This window comes from Arvicanthis niloticus, chromosome 13 (assembly GCF_011762505.2).
Source record: "Arvicanthis niloticus isolate mArvNil1 chromosome 13, mArvNil1.pat.X, whole genome shotgun sequence".
NCBI lineage: Eukaryota > Metazoa > Chordata > Mammalia > Rodentia > Muridae > Arvicanthis > Arvicanthis niloticus.
The window spans coordinates 66,311,115-66,325,026 of record NC_047670.1 but is presented as its reverse complement, the minus strand read 5'-3'; the positions used below and the strand labels follow the sequence as shown (position 1 = coordinate 66,325,026).

Below are 13,912 nucleotides of genomic sequence, written 5' to 3'. Positions count from 1 at the left end.
TCTTGACTAAACTTGAGACAGGTGCCTCTCTGGCCATACCTTCAGCCTCCCCTCCTGAAAGTACAGAGATTATGTATCCATTTTCCAGTCCCTGGGAAAAAACAGGGACCTACCTTCAGTAAGGGACAATTAGGAAAGGCATTTAGCGTATTCACAAGAACACCCTGCTACTGTCCACAATATCCTTAATATTCTCCACAACTGTAACCCGTCCCTGTGCCTAAAGCTCTCCTATCTTTGTTTCAGTGAAATTGAGTTTGATATCTTTTTCCTACAATAGCATCAAATAAAATCCTCTTTGCCTTTGTAACTCAACCCAGTGAAAGTTTTCTTCAGCACTAAGCCAAATAGTTTCAACTCCGACATTTATGGTGCAGCTCACATTTTAGGTTCCCAAGAGTCACATTTTACATTACTTTTTCCAGTATTGGCTTGAAACAAAGACGCATATAAAGTATAATCCCAATTGTTCATGGAAATTATCCTATCTTCCAAAATACATTTCCCAATCTATGATTCATGCCTAAACTTCTGCTATTTAGATATACTGATAATGGTCTCTACACAGCTCAATGATAGAATAATTGCCTAAGCACTTACATTTCTTTGGGATAGGATCCCCAAAAAATGATAAAAAAATTAATAGATTTTTTAAACCTATATCAACTATAAACAGCTTAAAATTTATTAGAATTTATTTTAGCATGAGGGATGTAGGGTACACGGGAGCCATCGTATGGGTGCAGAAGACAGAGAACAACTTGGGGCACTCAGTTCTCTTCTTCTACCATGTGAGTCCCAGGTATTGAACTCCTGGTTACAGAGTTGGGAGCAACTCTGCTCAATATCTGCTGAGCCAGCTCACAAGCACTTAAAAAGAAAACAACTTTTACATTTTATAAACAATGTAGATTAGTTTGCAAAGCAGTAGTTCAGTAACTACAGTTTCAATGCATCCCATTGAATCACCAAGTTACTGCTATATTGATGTCTGCATTCAAGAAAAAAATAAACATTCAGCATCAGTTACACACACACACACACACACACACACACACACACACATACACAGCAAGGCAAGCTGATCGAGGGGAGGTAATAGCATAACTACAGCTGCCCATGAGAAATAGTTGACATATTTTTACCTGCCTCCGCTAATATCTTCATATAGAAAAGGCACAAGTATCATTGTGGTCCTTCATGATTCTCTTTAAAATGAGCAAGCCCACACCAAGCAGCAAAAGTCAAGAAACTCTTACTGGTGTAATAATTTTGCAAATGATTAAAGCACCTGAAAATTTTATAATCTCCTTCAATTAACTGATAACCGTACCTCTGTTTAGCAAAGGAATTGCAATACAAACAAGTAACAGAATCAGTCATCTTTTCTAGGGTGTGTCTCTTTGTCTCATCTTCAGCATTGATGACCAGGAGAGCCCCAGACTGTGTCCCACACACAATCCAGCTCTCTTTCTCAGCAGCAAGATGCACCAAAGCCAAACACAGTATTCTACTATCAGTAACTTCCTATAAAGAAAGGAAAGTTAAATCTAGGAGACATGATTTTACAAGATCATGTATATAATGAAAATATCCTGTTATCAATATCCTTAAATATGACTATCTTTGTGCACTTACTTTTACAATCAATGCCTATTTTATTCAGTTTTCAACAATAGACAATATATCTGGTAAAGTTTTTTTCTACATAATTTTAGAATATACCTGAATCTGAAATTAAAGATCGAAATTCATTTGTTTTTTAGAACCAATTCTTACTTCATCAAGACCATATGAAAGGGTTCGTTCACTTTGAGCATAATTTTTGGCACAATATTTCAAGGCAATAGTCAAAATATCAAGCTACATTTTAACTCTATAAATTAACTATTTGACAGTTTGTTGATCTATCTGGTAGGAGTCATATATAGACTCTTTACCTCATGTCTCCCCTACTTCGAGTGTTGGCTGCCAACAGACCCAGAAATGTGTGATTACACAGCCCCAATTCTAAGGCTAATAGCCAACTGACATTGGAGAATTAATGTCTCATCTTACATATAGACACTTGAGGACTTTCTAACCCACAGTATGTAGCCTTTGATGACCACCTGACTCCTATTATAGAGACAGACACCCAAAGGCCACATGGCCCTTTGGTGTGGACATTCAGTGAATGTTTGGTTTTTGTGTACAGGCACCTGATGACAACCTGACCCTTTGTGTATGGACATATGATGATAGTCTGGCACTTGAATGTAGATACTTTAACATTTGACTTTTTGTATGTGAACATTTCACAGTTCTGGTTAGACTCCAGAGCCTTTGAGGGAAGAGTCTGAAGCTCATCTTGCTCATAAATTACAGCTTTTTTCTGAGATTCTTTTTCTGTTGTCTTCCTTTACCTCCTGCTAAGCTTGTCACTCCATGAATCATAAGAAGATAGCTGTTACATACCATACATACTACACACACCAAATATATACATGCGCATCTATATATACATTTATGTGTATATATGTACATGTGTACATATATATACATAAATGGTGATGTTAAAACAAAATGACCTAATTCCATAGGCATTTATTTGTTCTAAAGGAAAGTTAATTAAAACATTTCTACACTGGCTCTTATTTGATTTCTTCCAAAGTAGTTTTTAACTGATGATATTTTAAAGTATTCTGAAAGATTTCTAATTTAAAAAGAATTCATATTTACCTCATAGCTGTATCTTTCTGTGTTTAAGTCAAATAAGGAAAGCTGTCCTTTTTCAGTGTTCCCACAGCCCAACCAGAGAGTCGCATTCTTGCTATTGAGATTTGTAGCAACCATGCATTCAACAGTGATGTCCTTGGGTATTAAAATGTGTCTCATGAGGCAAATTAATTCAGCTGAATTCAAAAAGTCAAAGACCTGAGAAAGTTTAAAAATGACAAAAACAGCATTCTTCAAGTTAACATTTCTTCCTCATGGATCAAATGTGTCCCAAAGCTGTATCAAGCACAACCTATAGCTTTCAGTTAAACTTTGACATGATAATCTAGATCATCAAATTACAGATAAAATTATATATAAAAACAAACACAATATATACTCTTTGTATGTGAGCTATGGTATTTCTTGGAACCAACATGGAAAGTTCAAAAGTGTCAACTGAACCAAATTTATATACTCAATTCTGTATTTCAGAGTCACATCAATTGGGAAAAGAAAAAGATAAAAGTTCATACCAGAAATGAAGTACATCTATCAATTGAAGGAAGTGACATCTATATTTGTTTAACCTTTTAGAAACCATCTCTAGAACTGCATTTGAGTTTCCGTTTAAACACTAGAGAACAGAGGACCATTGAATGCATAATAAGCAAATAAAACAAGAGCCAGGTTGTGAGAAAGAGAACAGGCCAGCTTCCTAATACACAAAACCTCAAGAGAGTTCCTTATTCTCTCTATGCCTGGCTTAGATAAGCTGATGAATTATCCATCTTGCACTGTACCAAGACAAATTCTATAAGTCTAACCATAATTCAAAATCAACACATCACAACAAGAGAACCACTTTCATGGTGATCTATAAAAGTTCACACCAGCCTAAAGTATAGCAAGAGTTTCCTTTCAGATATTATGTCAGAAGATATTACTTTTCACCGACTTCTAGATACAAACTAACTTAAAATATTGGATGAATTTTAATAATACATTGAATCCAATCTGTTAGTTTGAGTCTTTTTATTGGGGGAATTGAGGCTATCAATATTGAAAGGTAGCCAAGAGCAGTATTTATTAATCCTCATTATGTTGTGGTGGTAGTGTGGGCTCCCCGTGCTACTTTTGACGAACTGTTCTGGGATTATTCATTCACTGTGTCATTTTGGGTATAGTTAATCTTATCTTCAGGCTGACTCTTTGTAGTGTCTTCTGTAAATCTGGATTGCTACATTTAGTCTTACTATAAAATGTTTCCTTTCTCTGGAAATTTTGAATGATAGTTTTGCTGGGTATAGTAGCCTGGGTTGGCATCTATACTCTCTTAAAGCTTGTAGAATAATTGTTCAGGCCCTTCTAACTTCCAGAGTCTCTGTTAAGAAAGTCGGGTATTATACCAATAGATTTGACTTCAAATATAATTTGGTCTTTCTCCTTTGAAACTTGAAATATCTTTTCTTTGTTTGGTATATTAGATAATTTGTATTATGGGTTGTTTTTCTAGGCCTGTCTTTTAGTGTTCTGTATGCTTCTTGTACCTCTTTAGGTTGGGTAAATTGTCTTCTGTGATTTTGTTAAAAATATTTTCTATGCCTTTGACCTGGGTTTATCTCTCTATACCTATTATTTATAGTTGATACTTTCATAGTGTCCCTGATTTTCTGTATGTTTTGCACCAGATTTCTTTTCTAATTTAAGAGTTTCTTTGAGTGAGCTATTTCTTTTATCTTGTCTTCAAAACCTGAAATTCTCTCTTCCACATCTTTTAATCCACTGATGAGTCTTGTTTGAGGATTTTGACATCCTTAGTTTTTCATTTTCAGTTTTATTTCACTTTGGGTTTTCTTTAGAAATTCTATTTCTTTGTAAAATTCTATGTTCATTTCTTGAATATTTTATTGTTTTATTCAATTGTAGGCAGTTTCACATTGCTCATTGAGATAGTTATCCATATCTTACATAAGGTTCTTTGCATATTTATAATTGTTATTTTGAAATCCTTGTCTTGTACTGAAACTAAACTGCTTTTCTTGGGTCCTAACACAATATAATTGCTCGTTTCTGGAGGAGGCATATTGTTTTGGTTGTTCATGTTTGTTTATTTGTTTTTGTGTTGGGATCTAAGCATCTAGATGTTTGAGATATATCTTGCTGTAGATATCTTTGTTGGGTAGGAATTCTATCCTCTGGTTGCTGTTGCCCAATCTGAGTTTAGCCAACTATGGTGTCTACAGGGTTCTCAAGTTCCAGGCAAGTATGCTGGGTATAGGTTCCCTCGTTAGATCTGTTCTGCAGATCTGTGAGGAATCACAAAACAATGGAGCTAGTTTAAAAAGAAATGGTGAGCAAGGCACAGAATTAAAGGACCCTGGTGCCAAAAGGCAAGTCCTGGAGCACAGGGGTGAGAACGAGAATGGAGTAAAGGTAACCTCTGGCAAGCTGTAACAAGACTAAGGATAAGTCTGAAGATAGCAGAATGAAGGAGTGGAAGAAAGTTAAAGGTCCCCTGCCTGAGTCCCATCCTCCTGTGGCAGTTTTGGGTCCCTGATAGAGGTTCTATGAATCAATGGAGACAAAGGAACTGGGTGGAGACAGACTAAAAGGAAAAGCCAAGGGGATTCACTAGAAAGAACTAGGAAATCCCTTGTTCCTCACAAAGAGGCCATGTCCCTAGGAGATGGGAGTAAGCTAAAACTTTAATTAAAACAAAGCAAAACAAAAAACTAAGTGTTTTTATAACCCTGTGGGAAAAGATCCCTTAAAATGTGACCTAAAAAGAAACAAGCATCAAAAGATGTTGAACATGTCCTTATTAAAATGAAGACATTATTTTCATAAATATGCCCAAAGAGAAACTGTTGTGTTTTATGTAAAAGAAAGAAGCCAGGATATATTTTGTAGAGCCAGGTATCACCATACCTGGTGGGAGGGGTACCTCTGTGGGCACAAGCTGAGGCATCCCTTCCCCATGATGTACCAGCAATATAATGGGCACAGTATAGAAGAGAGTTTATTTAGGGCATGAAAAGGAGAGTTTGGAAGGGAGTAGAGACAGACAGAAAGACAGAGAGAGGCGGAGAGGGAGGGAGGGAGGGAGGGAGGGAGGGAGGGAGGGAGGGAGGGAGGAAAAGGGGAAGAGGAGAGGTCAGCCAGAAACATGTGGAGAGAGGAGGGGGAGGGGGGAGGGGAGAGAGGGAGAAAGGTATCAGAAAGAAAAAAGAGGCAGAGAAAGTAAGAGAGTAGGAAAGCAAGGAGGGGAGCAAAAAGCCCCTTTTATGGTAAGCCAGGCATACCTGGTTGTCGCCAGGTAACTGTGGGATGGAGCCTAGAACTAATGCTAACAGAACTGATAAAGGAAGCCACATAAAATCAAAAAGAAATCTTTACTCTAGATATCCAAGATAGAATAACATATATGAAAAATGTCTTTCTCGCATGCAATTTATAAGAAGATAATTGAGTAGACAAATGGGTACAGTAATAAAAAGATACCTCATAAAAAGGGCATACATGTGTGTATCTGTATGTATCAGCATTAATAGATACATACACAAAGGAATATGTGAATATATGTACTTACCATCAATGATGGAGGCTCCTGGAGTTTTGGGGTTACAGTGTGTGTTAGAATGACAGAGATTATAAAAATCATATTTTATAACTAACTCTAGAAATGTATATAAACCATTATAACATTTAACTCTGTATATGTATATATTAATTTATGTGTTTGAATAGTTTGAAAATTATATGCACATGCTTATAAGTATACAAAAGAACATGATATTTGATATAAAATATTAAAAAATTTTAGCATGAGTGTACCTGGGCAGAAGTGGGTCTTTCTTGAGGATTTTCTTTTAAACACTTTGTAATTAACCTCTCAACCATAGGCCATGGCGCACAGCCATATTCCTTAACTGGGTCTGAAATATAAAGATGATCATTCCAGCACACTAAACAAATCAAATGTTATGTGCTTACTCTCAGTATATATGAATTCAAAAATGCAGTGGAAACTCTGATCCAAAATTCTAAGTTTGCTATGACATAGTTGGTTTTGTTGACTTCAGCTTCAGTAGAGCTGTCACAAAAGAGTTTCATCCTTGTAATTCCCTTAGTTAGGAGGTAGATGGAGAATGAAGGATGGTCTACATAGCAAGATTAAGATGAACCTGGGCTACATGAGATCATCTCAGCAACACCACCCCAAAGCAAACAAAAGATCTGCTGACTTTTTAATGGTATAAAAAGAAATATAAAAATTAAACAAATGTAATAATGACATTTTTATTTGATACTTGCACAGAGACTTTGAAAACACTTTTGCTCATATAATAAATAGCTTCTGCAGAAACAACTTTAATACTCGAAGAGAGCAAGCATTCAGAGCCACGTCTCTGAAGTTGGTTTGTGTACATTTAATATTTCCTCTAGAAATGCCACTCTTCAATGGGTATACAACAGATGCCAGGGCATTTATACTGGAAAGCTAACAGGAACAATAAGGAAGATGGCTAAGTGGCATCTGAGTTGGTCCCCAAAGGGTAGTTGATGTCATGGTGCCCATAGCAGCCCTTCATACATTCTCAGAAGCACATTTTAGGGGAGACAGAAGTATTAGCAATAGCTCATAAGTCTGTATTAGCAGATGAAATAATAGTCAAGAACAGATGAAAGGTCATGAAATTCCTTGAAACCACGAATCACCCGTTCAAAATGAAGCTTCTCTCATTAAGTACTCATTTACCAGTTTCCATTAATATTTATAGCAAAGGATGTTATAAATTATTAAAAGCTTCTTCATGAATACGAATTACTTTGCTCAAAGCAAATGAAAAAACATCCTAGGCTACAATCCATTCCGCAATTGTCATAGGAACAACAAACAGAAGCCTGATTCTCATGGTAATTTCCCTTTCCCCAGAATGTCCTCCCAAGGTAATACCAAACATATCAATACTAACTTTGGATTTCATTAAGCATAAAATAGCTAGGATTTTTTTGTATGATCTTTATTATTGTATCACGAAATTTAAGAAGATCTATCCGTTTAGCCAAAGTCATCAAACTTCAAATGACCATGCTGACATTAAGAAAAGAACTCTTTCATGTAGATAAAAACAGAACTTACCTGGCAATTTCCCTTGTATGGCTAACTCATCAAACTCATTCGGGAACCTCAAACCCTCCACGATCCTACTCCCAGTTGTCCAAATATCGTGAAGTAGTAAGCCGAAAGAATAAACATCGGCCTGCTGGTTATAAATGACATTTCCTCTGGCAACTTCAGGTGCCCGGAACCCTGAAAGAAAACAGATACAGCAATAAATATAGCACACACCAGGACCCACATGTAGGCCAACTGCTAAGAAACCCCCAAGATGGATGGGGTCTAAGTCAGGCCATTATCATTGCTGCAGTAAGATACCTGGAACCAGCCAGTGAGCAGTTAGCAAGCCTGTCTCAGGCACCATGTCACTGATGATCTTAAATGACAGATCATTTGATCTTTACTATAAAACCTTACATTCCTACTATGATATCTTAGTCTTAAAAGATGATACTGAAGAATAATATTGATAAACACTGAAAAATAAATTATTAAGTAGAGACTAAATTACAGGTACAATGTATCAATTTTATTGGGTTTTTTTAATTTCCATTAATTTATTTATTTACTTTACATCCTGATCACAGAACCTCACCCCTCTGTAGGGAGTGGTTCTGATGCTAAGTGGTCCTGTTCCCCAAATAGTTCTTGATCTGTGAATAAAGAAAGCCATGAGCCAATTTTCTAGGTGGAAGGGATAGGTGGGATTTTCAGGTCCCTAGAGGCAGACAGGGAGACACAAAGAAGGAGAACTGAGTTCCCCATGCTTTGGAGAGAGGAGAACCAGGCAACCATGTGAGGTCTCGGGAAGTGCAGTGGGCTGTGGCTGTTTCTATTCATGGGTAATCAGAGCTAAGTTAGGGCAGGTGGAAGGTAGGAAGCTAAGAGTAATGATAAGAGCACATTTTCCAGGTGGGAGATAGTAGCACCCAACAATTGTGCCAAGAAGGCAAGTTGAAATTGCACAACTGTGTCTGTGTCTTTTATCCATAGGAAGCTGGGTGTGTGCTAGTAGCACAGCCACTTCTTGGAACAAAGGCAGGTAGAGCAAAACTATACACAAAACCCCTTTCCTCCCAGTACCCCCTTCATGTAGCTCCTACCCCCATACCCCCTTCCCTTTTCCTCTGAGAAGGGGGATCCACACCCTGAGCACCAACCCACCCTGGTACATCAAGTCTCTGCAAGACTAGGCACATCCTTCCCCACTGAAGCCAGAAAAGGCAGCCCAGCTAGGGGAACAGGACTCATAGGCAGAGACACACCTTGCTCCAGTTGTGGGAATTGGAGGGTGACACAGACACACCCACATGAAGACCAAGCTGCACACCTGCCACATGCACATCCATCACACATGTGCAGGGGGCCTAGGTCCATCCTAAGCATGTTCCTCAGTTGGTGGTTCAGTCCTCAGGATCCCAAAAGGGTCCATGTTAGTTGACACTGTTGGTCCTCCCACAGAGTCCCTATACCTTCTGGATCCTTCAGTCCTTGCCCCAGCTATCCCACAAGATTCCCTAAGCTTTGTCTAATGTTTGGCTGTGAGTGTCTGCATCTGTTTTGGTCACCCACTGGGTGGAGCCTCTCAGAAGACAGTCGTGCTAGGCTACTGCCTGCAGAATATCCTTGATAGTGTTAGGGATCGGTTCTTGACCATGGGATGGTCTCAAGATGGGCCAGTCATTGTTTGCACATTCCCTCAGTATCTGCTCCATCTTTGCCCCTGCATTTTTTGTAGGCAGGACAGATTTTGGTTTGAAGGCTCCATGGATGGGTTGGTGTCCTTATCCTTCCATTGTGAGTCCTGCCTGGCTACAACTAACAATCAAATATATAAAAACTCACAGGAAAACAAAAAGCCTTTATCAATTTTCTCTTTGTTTTATGCAACTGTTACCAGCAAAGAGGTTTATAAAAAGAGGAGAACATTTTATAGACTCAAAGTCACTAACTCGTCTAAAATTCCAGTGGTTTCATTAGATCCAGAACTTAGAATTCCATTCTACCCAATGAAATTAAAACCTACTGTTTTTTTTTTTTTTCTTAAAACAAACAGACAGCTGAGGTCTAGGAACAGAGTACTTGCCCAGCTTGCAGAGTGCAAGAGATGCTTTTATCTTAGTTTTTATCTTTGATACCGCAAATCAATTATTTAGCCTATTCATTAAGACGAATCAAAATCATTTCAGGGTTATGCCCAAAATTCGGTGTGTGTGTGTGTGTGTGTGTGTGTGTGTGTGTGTGTGAGAGAGAGAGAGAGAGAGAGAGAGAGAGAGAGAGAGAGAGAGAGAGAGAGAGAGAGGATTCTGGATATCTTCTTTTAATGCCCTTCCACTGGCTTTGACCCAGGGTCTCCCATTGAGCTTGTGATTTCAGCTGGGTGTATCTCTCCAACACTAGAGCTAGAGATGACTCTTGTCACCACTCACTTCTACATGGGCCCTGGAAATCCAATCTCAGATCTGTGCTTCTGCAGCAAGCACACAGACCCATCTCCCAAGCTTCTGAATTCTTTAAAAGAAGATTCAACCTTTTACTCCATGAGGAAGATTAATAGCTTTCAATTTGTTAGGATAAAATGAATGCCAAGGTTGTTGATAATGGCAAAGGATATTAACAATCTAAATAAATGTAACTTTAAATAAAAAATTGTTCAATAATAAGAATTTTGTAGCAAATTAAAAATCATTTTTAAATGAAATTCTTTAGCAAAGTGAAGAGAAAATGTGGAATATAATGTCGGGTGACCAGTTAGCAAATAAGTAGAAAATTAAACTAATTTTCTTGACTCCGATAATGGTGTTATGATATGAATAGCCTCCTTCTAGGGAAGGTCATGTGAGTATATCTGGTGATAGCAACAAGTTGTCTGAAACTTCTGACTCCGAAAGAGAAGGAGAAGGAGAAGGAGAAGGAGAAGGAGAAGGAGAAGGAGAAGGAGAAGGAGAAGGAGAAGGAGAAGGAGAAGGAGAAGGAGAAGGAGAAGGAGAAGGAGAAGGAGAAGGAGAAGGAGAAGGAGAAGGAGAAGGAGAAGGAGAAGGAGAAGGAAGAGGAGGAAGAAGAGGAAGGGGAGGAAGGGGAGGAAGAAAAGGAGGAGGAGAAAAAGGGGGAAAAAAGGAGGAGAAGGAAGAATGAGAAGTGGGAGAAGGGAGAGAAGGCGAGAAGGGGAGAAGAAGGAGAAGGAGAAAGAAGAAAGAAAAAAAGAAGGAGGAGAAGAAGAAGGAGAAAGAGAAAAAAGGAAGGAAGGAAATAAAGTAATTGTTTTGATCACTGAATCTGTGTATCTGTGTGGAAGGTAGATGGGACTGCAGCTGGACTGTTCTTTCCCTTTTCTTCAGGCTTAAATGTTGATAGGGAACACAGGATGTCTAGAAAGGACCACGCCAACATGGTTATGGCATACATTCCCTTTTCTCTTTTACACTTGCAGATTTTTAGTAACATACATGAATCTTATAGTAATGAGAATATACTGACGGGGGAATACCACAGTGTAGGAGTCCACAGCCTTCAAGGGACAGTTCTAAGATGCTGAATGGAAGGCTCAGTAGTTCTTCAGTCGGCTGCAATCCCATGAGGAGTAAAGAGTACACCAAATATACATGACAGTTACTACTTTCCTAATGGCTAAAATCTGACCCTTGTAGCCAAAACTTCTGTGGGCCACAACCCCATGTGGGTTTGTGTCACTAGAGGTGAAGGTCATGGAAAGTCTGAAAACAGGCAAAGAGTTCTGTGTTTGTACATATGCATGCACGTGTGCGTGTTTATGAACACCAGTGGTCTATGTGTGGTATCCTTCACATTTTGTTTTCTGTTTTGTTTTCTGAAACCAGAAATTCCCAGGGATACTTCTGTCTCTGCCACTCTGGTCCTGAGATCACAGGTGTGTACAAGCACACCCAACTTTATTAGGTGTGCAATCAAACATCTAAGCTCAGGTCCTCATGGTTGTGTGGCAAACACTTTGCTGAAGCAGCCATCTTGGCAGTTTTCAGTAAAAGATTTCTGAGCTTGCAATGAGCAAAACTGCTTTCAAAAGCAAAATGAAGCTGCCTGTGTTTCTGCAAGTGCTTGTGTTGCAGTGTGGAGCTTTACAGCCCTTATTCTCAACAGACAACATGCATGTCTCCCTGCACATGGCACACAATGCTAGCATGAGCTAGTGCCTTAAAAACCTGCTCCATTCAACACTACAATATGCTATGAGTCGTACTGTTATGTAATACATGCAATGGCTCCCACTCTTCTGAAAGATTAATGGCTTATTTGAAGAAAGACAAGACATCATATGTTCTACCTCCATTCTTCAGCCTGTACAAAGTATCTTTGAACTTGTTTGTGTTAGACAAGCACATATTCATCACATTGGTATGCAAGTGAGCTGTCATCTGCAATGAATTATAAGATTATATGCTTACTAAATGATTGTTTAAATTTTTAATTGTTTATTATTTATTATCAATACATGTTTGATTTGTATAACTCTTTTATGTGCCTATAGATCCTGTGTCACATAAATATCTCTAGAACATAAAGTGGTAAGTGGTCATGAATAGAGAAAGTTTAAGAAGCACTGCCTTTGATTTTATATATATATATATATATATATATATATATATATAGAGAGAGAGAGAGAGAGAGAGAGAGAGAGAGAGAGAGAGGGAGGGAGGGAGGGAGGGAGGGAGAGAGAGAGAGAGAGAGAGAGAGAGAGAGAGAGAGAGGAGAGAGGAGAGAGAGATATTTAAAACAATAAGTTTTGGAGATGCTAAATTATAGATACATATTTCTAAATATATTATGCATTTCTTTAAGACAATGATATTTTTCTATTGTTATTGTTTGGCTATATATTGTCTCTCAAAAATTCATGAGTGGAAAACCTGCTCCTCAATGCAGCAGTGTTTAGAAGTAAATGGATCAGGAGGGCTCCTAGCTCATTGAGAGATTAAGGCATTGATAGAACTTACTGTTGAAAACTGGTGGAACCCACAGGTGGGGCATGACTGGAGAAAGTCAGTCACTAACTGTTTGTCCTAATCCAATCTCTCTTCCTCCCAAACCTCCCTGCTTCCTGGCTTCCATGAAAGTGAGCAAGCACTCCTCTGCCGCATGCACCCATATGTGTTTTGCTTAACCTCATCCTAAGACAACAGAGGCAGTGACAGTCCCACAACTGGGAGACAAAACACATCTTCCTTGACACAGATTTTCTGAGGAATTTTATCACAAGGAACAAAAGCTAACTTCCACATGTGTATCACTGTAATACCATAGTAATACACTGAGCTAACAAAATGTGATGCAATTTGGAGCTCTAAACACAGTACTAACAAACTATACATACTATGGCATGATGTTTAAAACATCACAGTAGCTCTATTGCTAATACTCAAATAGCTTTCTTCAGATACTTTCTGAAACATTTCATTTGGCCTATACGCTTATCACCAGTTAACAGATTTACAAATAGCACAAAACTTGCTACGGCTTCTTCTTCTTTTTGGGGTTTACATTATTCATTTGTGTTTGGGAAATACAGGCACATGCCAAGGTTTGTGTGTGGAGGCCAGAGGACAACTTGCAGGAGACAGGTCTCTATGTCCACCATATGAGTTCCAGGAATCAGTTTGGGTCTTCGTGTTTGGTGACAAGCATCCGAGCCCACTGATCCCTCTCCCTGGCCCCTGTTGTCATGTGCTTTCTTAAATCCACAGACACAATCAAAGTCAAAAGTCCTTAAAACTACAAGCTACCTACATAGCTAATTCACTAACCATCATTATGCTTACATTCTTAGAATTTAAAAGGGGTTTGGGTAGCTGTTTAAACTATTGCCAAGTTGTTATTATTCATCAGCACACTCGTTGGATATGTATTAAATCACTCTTCTATGTATCAAATTGTCTGCTACTAGATACTCTCTTTTGTGTTTGTTTTCTTGTAAATTCTCTGATATAACTTTCAGCCACAGACTCATAAATCAAGAGGAGACTTGGGATGCTGTTTAGAGTCACCTGAACGTTTTCATCAAGTACCAATTCAGTCAGAGCTGTACTTTGGAAGTTTTTACAATTATTGATGATGATA

General features: G+C 38.3%; 1 protein-coding gene across 3 annotated transcripts in view; it reads right to left on the bottom strand.

The window, feature by feature from the left end:
- Positions 1-13,912, bottom strand: part of Lrrk2 (leucine rich repeat kinase 2) — a 136,873-nt gene that overhangs the window by 10,991 nt on the left and 111,970 nt on the right. For all 3 annotated transcript variants that reach the window (XM_076911930.1, XM_034517385.2, XM_076911929.1), the window contains exons 42-45: positions 7,844-8,014; positions 6,535-6,635; positions 2,722-2,916; positions 1,334-1,527 (exon numbers count right to left, since the gene is read on the bottom strand). In XM_076911930.1, the coding sequence (XP_076768045.1) occupies positions 1,334-1,527; positions 2,722-2,916; positions 6,535-6,635; positions 7,844-8,014 (661 nt within the window). The remainder of the gene's footprint in view (positions 1-1,333; positions 1,528-2,721; positions 2,917-6,534; positions 6,636-7,843; positions 8,015-13,912) is intronic.